The sequence below is a fragment of the Colletes latitarsis genome, chromosome 1, assembly GCF_051014445.1.
Source record: "Colletes latitarsis isolate SP2378_abdomen chromosome 1, iyColLati1, whole genome shotgun sequence".
NCBI classification, from domain to species: Eukaryota; Metazoa; Arthropoda; class Insecta; order Hymenoptera; family Colletidae; genus Colletes; species Colletes latitarsis.
In genome coordinates, this window is record NC_135134.1 from 50734766 (window position 1) to 50746070 (window position 11305).

General features: G+C 45.1%; 1 protein-coding gene across 1 annotated transcript in view; it reads left to right on the forward strand.

Annotated features, from left to right (window-relative positions):
- Nucleotides 1-4432, forward strand: part of LOC143344987 (uncharacterized) — a 90813-nt gene extending 86381 nt beyond the window's left edge. Inside the window, exon 3 of the mRNA XM_076771643.1 lies at nucleotides 4322-4432. Coding sequence (XP_076627758.1) covers nucleotides 4322-4432 — 111 coding nt within the window. The remainder of the gene's footprint in view (nucleotides 1-4321) is intronic.
- The last annotated feature ends 6873 nt before the right edge of the window (nucleotides 4433-11305 follow it).

The following is an 11305-nucleotide window of genomic DNA, read 5'->3' on the forward strand; positions in this document are numbered from 1 at the left end:
GCCAACCTCAACGCGATTTAGGAGGTTCCAGTAATGATTTTTCACAGAAAAAGCAGAAGGAAATTAGATTTCTCCGAGGGCGTCTCACACGCTGGAATTAATTTTTATCGATAATATCACCACGCATCCTGGGCTTTATTTAACAGAATAATATTTGAGATTCGTTGATTTTAACGGGGGGTGGTATCTGGGTCTAAAAATCACGCGATGGCCAACCTCAACGCGATTTAGGAGGTTCCAGTAATGATTTTTCACAGAAAAAGCAGAAGGAAATTAGATTTCTCCGAGGGCGTCTCACACGCTGGAATTAATTTTTATCGATAATATCACCACTCATCTTGGGCTTTATTTAACAGAATAATATTTGAGATTCGTTGATTTTAACGGGGGCGTGGTATCTGGGTCTAAAAATCACGCGATGGCCAACCTGAACGCGATTTAGGAGGTTCCAGTAATGATTTTTCAGAGAGAAAGAAGAAGGAAATTAGATTTCTCCGAGGGCGTCTCACACGCTGGAATTAATTTTTATCGATAATATCACCACGCATCTTGGGCTTTATTTAACAGAATAATATTTGAGATTCGTTGATTTTAACGGGGGGTGGTATCTGGGTCTAAAAAACACGCGATGGCCAACCTCAACGCGATTTAGGAGGGTTCCAGTAATGATTTTTCACAGAAAAAGCAGAAGGAAATTAGATTTCTCCGAGGGCGTCTCACACGCTGGAATTAATTTTTATCGATAATATTACCACTCATCTTGGGCTTTATTTAACAGAATAATATTTGAGATTCGTCGATTTTAACGGGGGGTGGTATCTGGGTCTAAAAATCACGCGATGGCCAACCTCAACGCGAGTTAGGAGGTTCCAGTAATGATTTTTCACAGAAAAAGCAGAAGGAAATTAGATTTCTCCGAGGGCGTCTCACACGCTGGAATTAATTTTTATCGATAATATCACCACTCATCTTGGGCTTTATTTAACAGAATAATATTTGAGATTCGTCGATTTTAACGGGGGGTGGTATCTGGGTCTAAAAATCACGCGATGGCCAACCTCAACACGATTTAAGGGGTTCCAGTAATGATTTTTCACAGAAAAAGCAGAAGGAAATTAGATTTCTCCGAGGGCGTCTCACACGCTGGAATTAATTTTTATCGATAATATCACCACTCATCTTGGGCTTTATTTGACAGAATAATATTTAAGATTCGTCGATTTTAACGGGGGGTGGTATCTGGGTCTAAAACTCACGCGATGGCCAACCTCAACGCGATTTAGGAGGTTCCAGTAATGATTTTTCACAGAAAAAGCAGAAGGAAATTAGATTTCTCCGAGGGCGTCTCACACGCTGGAATTAATTTTTATCGATAATATCACCACTCATCTTGGGCTTTATTTAACAGAATAATATTTGTGATTCGTCGATTTTAACGGGGGGTGGTATCTGGGTCTAAAAATCACGCGATGGCCAATCTCAACGCGATTTAAGAGGTTCCAGTAATGATTTTTCACAGAAAAAGCAGAAGGAAATTAGATTTCTCCGAGGGCGTCTCAGACGCTGGAATTAATTTTTATCAATAATATCACCACTCATCTTGGGCTTTATTTAACAGAATAATATTTGAGATTCGTCGATTTTAACGGGGGGTGGTATCTGGGTCTAAAAATCACGCGATGGCCAACCTTAACGCGATTTAGGAGGTTCCAGTAATGATTTTTCACAGAAAAAGCAGAAGGAAATTAGATTTCTACGAGGGCGTCTCACACGCTGGAATTAATTTTTATCAATAATATCACCACTCATCTTGGGCTTTATTTAACAGAATAATATTTGAGATTCGTTGATTTTAACGGGGGGTGGTATCTGGGTCTAAAAATCACGCGATGGCCAACCTCAACGCGATTTAGGAGGTTCCAGTAATGATTTTTCACAGAAAAAGCAGAGGGAAATTAGATTTCTCCGAGGGCGTCTCACACGCTGGAATTAATTTTTATCGATAATATCACCACTCATCTTAGGCTTTATTTAACATAATAATATTTGAGATTCGTCGATTTTAACGGGGGGTGGTATCTGGGTCTAAAAATCACGCGATGGCCAACCTCAACGCGATTTAGGAGGTTCCAGTAATGATTTTTCACAGAAAAAGCAGAAGGAAATTAGATTTCTCCGAGGGCGTCTCACACGTTGGAATTAATTTTTATCGATAATATCACCACGCATCTTGGGCTTTATTTGACAGAATAATATTTAAGATTCATCGATTTTAACGGGGGGTGGTATCTGGGTCTAAAAATCACGCGATGGCCAACCTCAACGCGATTTAGGAGGTTCCAGTAATGATTTTTCACAGAAAAAGCAGAACGAAATTAGATTTCTCCGAGGGCGTCTCACACGCTGGAATTAATTTTTATCGATAATATCACCACTCATCTTGGGCTTTATTTAACATAATAATATTTAAGATTCGTCGATTTTAACGGGGGGGTGGTATCTGGGTCTAAAAATCACGCGATGGCCAACCTCAACGCGATTTAGGAGGTTCCAGTAATGATTTTTCAGAGAGAAAGAAGAAGGAAATTCTGTGGAGCTGGATCCTCGAGGTAAAGGACGCTTGGAGCGTGTGTCCTCGAGGACACGAAGGTTGTCCCTCGTTCCTTTTGCATACCGTTCGCCCGTTTCGCGCACTGTCTTCTGCTATCGCGTCGTACGGGAGGCAATAACATTTTTACGAGCCACGAAACATTTATTGCCGGCTCTCCGCCGCCGCGCGGCGTTTTATCATCGACGTTACTCCGCTTAATACTGCCCGCTTAAGGACGCCGCGAGCAGCTTCTGTATATCCCTCGCGGCCGTATATCTTCCGATTAGGCCCTGAAACGACGACAAAGCTGCCAGCGCGCCGACGAGTTCATCAATTCGACGTTTTTGAAAACGGCCCTCGAGGTGATTAATCGGCTTGTTCCGCGAGCTAATGAAACGCATTTGCATTTCGCGGTTATTGGCCGTACACCGATCCCGGCTGATTACATTTCTAATCTCCCTCGACAAAAAACAACGCGATGGCGAACTGGACTCTTTTGTTCCAGAGAAAGGTGCGATTCGAAAATTCGTTTACCTTTTACACTCCAGTTTATGGTACTGTGGCACTTAAATTGTTTCTCCGCTTTGAAAAGTAGATCTACGAAGCTCTTCCAGTTCTCCACACTGGATGTATGAATCTGTAATCGTGAATATTGGGCCAGTTGTCCTGATGTGGAAATAAATACTTAAATATTATAAATTTATAGGAAAATTTGTGCTCTTTCGACTGGTAACAGTCAAATTTTAAATATAATAACGGTTTAGGAAATGTTTGCTTTTTTTTACTGAGGTCCTCAGTGCTCGTAATATGGAATACTATATTTATATTTGAAGAAATAATCGAGCTAACGCAAAGCTGATGGACTTGCCTTATTGTGTATAATATTAGGTCAACGATCACCTCGCAATAACTCAGACTGAAATATTTCCTTGAATATTGCAAGAAATGACAATCGTAATCGATCGAATTCATCGCCAATATTGCGATAATTGCTTTAATATCGCCTAATTTTAAAGATAAATTTTCCATCGATCAGCAAGGGTGTCTCTCAGCCCCGATGAAGATGGCGGTCCGGTTTAATAAGGATCGAAAGTTTCCCTTAGTGCAGACCCGTGTTTGTTAGCGGGCAACTTTCGAACGCGTGAAAGATGGAAGAGGAGGAATTAATACTTTCCCTCCCTCCCCCGCCCCTGCTGTTTCGGTCGCGACGAGGCACTGCGGGTCCAGGGATACCTGTAGGTAACTCCGAACGGCGGAAAATAAACTTTTCCGCCGCGTACATAAAGTAATACCCGATCCAGGAGGTTGCTCGCCTCCTTTCAGCCGCGGGGGCCGGATTGGATGGTGGCTCCCAAGGGGTTAATTTCGCGCCGAAGGGCAGGAAAATATTCACGGTTCCTTAAAATCCGACGAGCGGCCTCGTCTCTTACGAGCTTCCTCTGGGGTGGCGTTATGCCAAACGGTCACTCAAAATACCACACCCCCTTTTTTCCCCCCGGACCAGCCCGTGGCAACGATCCTTTAATCCGCGCCAAACTGTCCGGGGATATTTCCTAACGGAAAGTCCGCGAATAAAACTCACCCCCAAGACGTCCCGCCTTTTCTTGCTCCCTTTCGACCCAAACTCCGGTGCAAACTGTCGCATTAAACAAACGTGTACTCTTTGGCCAAGCGAGAGTGACCTTCTGATTTCGATATTCACCTAACCTTGTCACTGCGTTTCTGTTTCAGTCCATCAGGTGCACCATCAATGGCTGTTCCTGCGACTCGTTCACCCCTGGAAAGCAGCATATCCGGTACTGCGAGAAGTGCCATCACGGATGGGTGCCCCACGGTAAGTAGAATTTATTTAAAATTGATTTACACCCTTCGAAATACAGTTTCCCGCGAATAAAAAGGAGTAATATGTATCTGTAAATTTGCTAATGCTGGAACACTCGAATTAGAAATTTTTTTAACGCCCCCAACGAAGAAATCCAAGACCCACGGATTCCGAGGGTCCGTCTTCCAAGGTCGTGGAAGATTTTGCAAGGGGTCGCGTGCACACGGTTAAACGCAAATTTTCCAACTGTCAGCATACTTCATCCGAGCGGCCCTCAGGGACGAAATTCAATTTTCCAACGATGACCAGTGGTCGTCCCTTGGCGGGCAACGCTCCACCCTTCTCCGTGTCGGCGCACGCGATCCGTTCGCAACTATTTGAGCGTGTATGCATACGTATCGGTCGTATATAAGAGGGCGAGCTTTACGCCCTCGTAAGTTTTACAAATGTATGGCGGAACCGATTGGCCGGGCGTTCGTCGCTGACTGCTAAACTCGGGACAATCGTAATCGAAGAAACAGGGTGGTTCTTGGAAAAGTGTAATTTCAACGCGTGAGGTAGAATTTTTTTCCATCGCTTCGTCATTCGAAAGTCACGATTAGTCTTAGATTGATCTCGAAACTTTAACCCTTCGGTGGCCTCTCAGTGACAAATTGGTAAATAAAAATTACATAAATTTTCAAATAATTGACCTATATTATACAATATTAGTTTAAACTTGTGGAGAGCCCCAATAATCCACTTAAGGGTTAAAGAACAAGAAATACATGATTCAAGAGTTATTGAATTTTGATGTATTAGTCGAAGATTGTTTATGGGTTAAATGTTAGACACCTCTGCTTCCTATTTTAAAAAATGCTTGTATCTATCGAAGGAAACAACCTTACTAAAAATTGATCTGGACACCGCGTATATTACGGGCACAAAGCACCCTCTTTGTCGATGTGGGGGGAGATCTCGATGTACGGCGGTGTGTATCGTGCTTAAAATTCCGGCTGCTTGACCCGCGATAGATTGGACGCGCCGCGGAATACATATCAATTCTGGTCCCACGGGGACGCAGTTGCATTTTCCTGTGAACCTCTTCCTCTTGCCCCCCTCCGTGTTGTCAGAAAGAAAGACAGGTCGCCAGAATACAGCCTCCCTGAAGAACAGAGAATTTCAACCCTCGACAGACTCTTCAGGATCATTTTGAAAGCTGTCCCGACACGGTCACTTATATTTTCGGGTTTCCACGCGGACGTGGATGAAAGATTCGTGTTTAACGAACAAATGGAATCAGTCTATCTATCTAACAAGCTTAGATGGAGGCTTTCAGAGATGCAGAACTCTCAGCAGAGTCTTTCCTCGTGAAAGTTACTTATTGATCAGTCTTTAGATCATTTGATTTGGTTCTTTAAAGTTTTCTCGTATTATCGTTATCGTTGAATAGTCTATTTTTGTGCGATTCGTGCATTTGAGGAAATGAAAACTAAACGTAGCATCGCTGGGTAGCTCCGATTCTTCTTTCTCGTCCGATCGCTTCGATGGTTCGCGCGACGTCTGCGTCGAGACGGATCCGGTGCCATTCATCAAAATCGCTCTCACAAAAGACGATCCCTGGAATCGTTCGGGATCGGTCTCTGAAACGCCAACGGAGTCATTTCTCTTTCGACTGGAAATTAGAAATACCGAGCGGTCGAGGCTTCGTCGCTGCTTCTTTTGTTCTTAACGCGGACCGGTTCCGCGGTAAAAAATCGTCGTTGGTTCTTTGTCGCGTCGAAACGAACGACAAATCGTTCCTTCGTTGCGTTTAACGCGTTCACTGCCAGTCCAGAACCGTGCAATTGTGTACGAGACTGACACTTCGATTTTAGACAATCGTAAACTACTTGTACTTATTTTCGTAACTTCAGTCAAATTTATAAAGCCCATTCAAATTTATGTTCTTTAACGTTTCAACTTGAGAATTGATTGTTTAGATTGTTAGTTATCCTGCAATTTAATTTCACGAGAGTAATCCAGCAAAGCACAATTCATATAATTAATTACGATCGAATGAAAATTGAAACGATATTAAACTAGAAATATCGGAGGAAGTGGGTGGGTGAGGTCCAGTTTCGGTGGGCAAATTAAGGAGTTCGGTGGTCGTTCGTGGAAGGACGCGGTCCTCGAGGAGTCCTCGAGGAAGGCTCGTTTCGCTGTCCCGAAGGTGACAGGCCCCTGACGCGCGAGCAAGTCGTGAGCTCGTAAGAAATCACGGTCAGAGTGTACACTCTGACAAAGGCCTTTTTAAATTGTAATGAGCTGCCAAAGAGTGAATTATGTGCCGTCCAAGTGCCATCGAGTCCTCTCGGGCCCGAGCCCCATCCTATAAAACCCCGCGCGTATGCGTGTACGTATATCTGGCATCCCCGTGCCGCGAGCATCCACCCCACGTCATGAATATATTTACATTGATCGTCCGTCTCGGCATTTTTCATTTGCCCCGTCGCTGTGTCAGCCGCCGACTCTCCTCTATTCCCCGATACTTTATTTATATCGATGGGACGTGTCTGTCTTTTCGAGAGGGCCGCTTCAATACAGTTTTCACCCGTCCGCCGCTAATGATCCTTTCGTCCCTCGAGCCTCCACCCGACCCCCCCTTGATATCGTCGTACCACAATTTTATCGCGAATCTTTTTAAATCGAAATATTCTCGGCGATAATCGATGCTGGACTCCCTTCTTTCGCGGTTAGTTGCTGCAGTTCACGCGTGTTTCCGTATATTTTGCCTCGTATCGTGTAACGTCCGCGGCGCTGCAGAATCGGTATGAAATTAGAAAAGAAAACGACGGAGGCTTATAGATTCGAACGGGGCGGCACGAAGGGAACGATGGCCATCATCGTCGGAGCGTAATCGATGGCTCTACGATCGAGGACCATCGCGGTGCACGCGATGGATCGAGAAGGGGTCGCGGACGGGGCCCTGGACAGCCGGTGAAAAACAGTTAATTGGTGCGGGATCGTGGATCGCGAATTAACGACGCAGATGACTGGTTTCCAGGCACGTAAAGTATTGGAACGGGACGAACTTCGGGTAGATTTTCCCTTGGCCGGCTACGGGCGAAATTGCTCGCTCTCTGCATTATCCGGGAGGGGCAACGGAATTTAAAGTATGCGTATCCGCTCGTCTAAGGTTATACCAGGAGCAGAAAGAAATTCTGCAGCGCCCCGGACGGTTAATCGCCCCGGCCTCCAACTATTTATTAGATGCACGTACGAGGCCTGACTGAATTTTACTCTTTCAACGCGTGCTTCGCGTGCTGGCCTTAAAGGGTACGAGCCACTTTTCCCATGGCTACGAGGCTGCGGCGGAGACTCCAGTTATTAACGCAAAAATTCCAGATTTACTTCGCGGAACAGCGAAAGTTCCCTCAAATACGTTTCTGTTCACTTCTCTGGCGAGATTTTATTTCCCTCGAACAGGGTGAGTTTGCGATGGCCCTGTAACTCCTATCTTTGTCCCGTTTTCGAAATAATAATATTATTACTCTTAGGTAAAGATAAAAGAGGAATATCATTCGTTTACGAGGAAATCGAGTTCGAAAATTGTTTCAAGCCCTCGCATGGCATGATCGTTTTCGTTTACGCTTTCGTGTCCGTTGTCCTCTGTAATGTTTATATTCCGTCTTCGGTAGTACGACTACCGGCTGCTTTTGTCCTCAGTCTGTTTGTATCGGTCGAATCGTAACCACGTCTCGCTACAGCAATCCTGAATTCACTGACACGGTGAAAGCATTAGGAGCTAGTAATGGGAGTGCAATAATAAAAGTTAAGTATTACATTTAAACAATATCTTTTACCCAATTTTCTATTACACTATTACATAATCAGGGTTCTATTTCATTCACCAGTTAACTGTGTTTGACGAGTATACTAATATTTTTATACGAGTTTTATAAAATAAACCTATCTTTTTGATGCAATATTTCAACAGCGACACTTACTCTGTGCTCGACGACTATACTCGTCAGCACTTTCGACACAGTTAACCGGTGGCTATACTATTGTTTTCTAGCTCGTCAATCGTTTGTGATTTATTGACACGAACTTCACTTTTTAGAAACCCCCATAGGAGAAAGTTTAACGGGGTTAGATCGCATGATATCGGGGGTCAGTTCTCCTCCTCGAGAAATCAGGCGTCGAAAACAAGGTCGAACAGAACTCGAGTACAGGTTGGTGCACAGTGTAACGTTCCATGACGATTTATTTACGTTTAGTGATGTGTGTGAAATATAACAAAGAACAATCAAACTCTATACAATAGAAAATAGCATTCCCAGTCGTTTTCCCAAATCTATGGGATCACTAATCTCACTTTTCATAGTCGTTTCGAAGGCTATTTTCTGGTCGTTCCGTCGAGTCCCTTATTAAAAGGACATTACCAAAAGTTCGAAGGTGAGCCCTTGGGCGCGCGAAGGAAGGCACCGCGCGACAGGGTTGAAAGTTTCGACCTGAAACATCTGCGTTTCCATCTGCAGCGTCGATTCGACGGCAGCTGGAAGACGAAGGGCGGCCCGTGGGCTAGCAGAAGACGCCCGACGAACTCTGGCCCTGCGAGGAAGGGATTTACGCGTCTTGGCGCGTGCACGATAAATCATCGGAATAGGCGTCGCCGGGAGTGACACGGCGCGCCGGTTAATAAATGCACCGGCAAACCGTGAATTACGCCTGGTTCGGGGGTTGCTCACCCCCTGTCGCGCCCTTTGTTTCGCCCGCGGTCTCTCGCCAATATCGAGACGTCGAATCTTACGCTCGCGCGTTTACACGTGAAACCCGAATAAATTTGCCGGGTAATTGCCGACCAACGCGGGACACAAATCGTTGTTTGGAGAATCGCGACGGGGCCAGGTGATTTGTGGCCCGGAAACGATTAGCGGGGATTCGGTTCCGCGGAAACCATTATGGAAATCCGAACTCCGTACGAAACACGCGCGAATGTATACGCAATTTTATTTGAAATCTTAGCCACTGTGAATTTGTGTGAAATTTCCACCGCCGTTGTCTCTGGTTAGACCCGAAAAGGCGTCCCTTTTATAATCACCTTTCTCCCCCCATTGCACGGACCGCGGAGAAACAATGGCCGTCGACCAGATGGCCAACGAAAGTACAAGTCACCGCGACAACGTTCCGCCGGCGGGAGCTTCTCCTGAAGGGGGTGCGTTTCACCCCATTAAGGTCGCGGCTTTTAAGGCCTGAAACGCGCCTCTATTTGTTCTAATACGAAACCGATGTTAACGACGATACATCATATTCCCTTGCCCGGAGAAACGTCACCATGAATCACAGGACCGAGATGCTAATGTACCAATTTATCTTTGCTGGGCTTTATTAAGACTTAGTTTTTCTCCGCGGCGAAGGGAACGCGGCCCTTCCTTTCTTCCCCGCCTCGATTTCGATTCCTAGCCACGCGTACAAAGGAAGATCGATATCGAGAGGTCGAACGAACATCCACTGGACGACTGACAAATTCCAGCGACGGAATATGCGCTCGTAAATCACAGTCCTCCATCTCTTTGGGAGCTTCCTCACCCTTCAAAATTATTTCTTCTTTCGGTCACTTCACAGACATTTTTAAATATAGCAGTTGCCAGTTGACGAACATCCTATTTCAAACGTTGGTTCTAATAGTTTTTAAGAATTAATTTTCATAGAGGTATGGTGGAATAACGTGCAGAATAAAATTTGATGCTCTTCCACGACAACCCTGTAATAAATACCGCCTCAACGGGTTAAATTATTTATTTATTCACGGGGTTAAATACCCATTAATACAGAGACACGAGTATAGAAGATCGTAACAAAGGTAAACAGAAATTAAATGATATGAAGTTTGAGTCTCTCTGTGAACAATTACAAGGAGATAGAATTGATCAAACCGTGTGCAGTATTCACGTGAATGAACGATTATAAGGGTCATGGAAGCCATAAAGTGTTCGATGGTGAAATAATTCAAAACGACGTAGTATTCTGGAAATAACATTAAATCTAAACATTAAGCACCCCGTTAACAAACAGTAAGTTAACTACATTTTCATTCAATTTAATTTGTCATGGTTCTTCAAGAGTGTGAATGTCGATATTATAAGTCATTTTTCAAAATTGATCGAATCACTACGAAGAATAGAAGAAATCGTTTGTTCCAATCTGCGTTTGGGGAGATTTGGGAGCGGTTTGGGTGTACCTGAGCGTTTCCTTCGCGATCGGAGTGGATACACTTGTCGAAGGGAGGCAGGGATCGCACCTCGTGGTCGAAAATAGCCCGCGTGGCTACCATATGGTCGCGGCACGGGCCAGAATGTCGCTCGATAAATCCGGCCGGCATAGAAGATTTGTCACGCGGTCGAAAATAGACGCGGAATAAGTAGAGGGAGACGACGCGACTGTGGCTCGAGCTGACTGCGCGTGGGAGAGAAAGGGAGACGGAACAGATAGTGTCGATGGAAAGGGATGACGCGGTTGGTGGGCCTCGACGTCTCCGCGTAAACACGAAGGCGCCGCGGCGCTTTACGACGCCCCCGGACCGCGGCCCGTGTTTAACTTATCCGAGACTTTCTGGCACAAACCATTTTCACTGCCGCCTTCGAGCGACGACACGCGCGTCGACCCGTGGCCGACACCCTTCCCCGCGACCCCGCGAGCGCCGCGACGCCTTCCGTAAACCGTCAGCCCGCCCGTGGAAGACCCACGAACGCCTCGGATCTCGCGCCCGGAATCTCATCGCGAAATTCGCCTCGAATTTAAAAATAGTATCGCAGTCCTTCGTTTGGTCCATCGACAATAGAATTAAATATTATTATAGAAAATTATGGGGTTGTGAACTAGACAATTAAGTTCGTAAGATAGTTAACTAGCAAAAATGCTATCCGCTT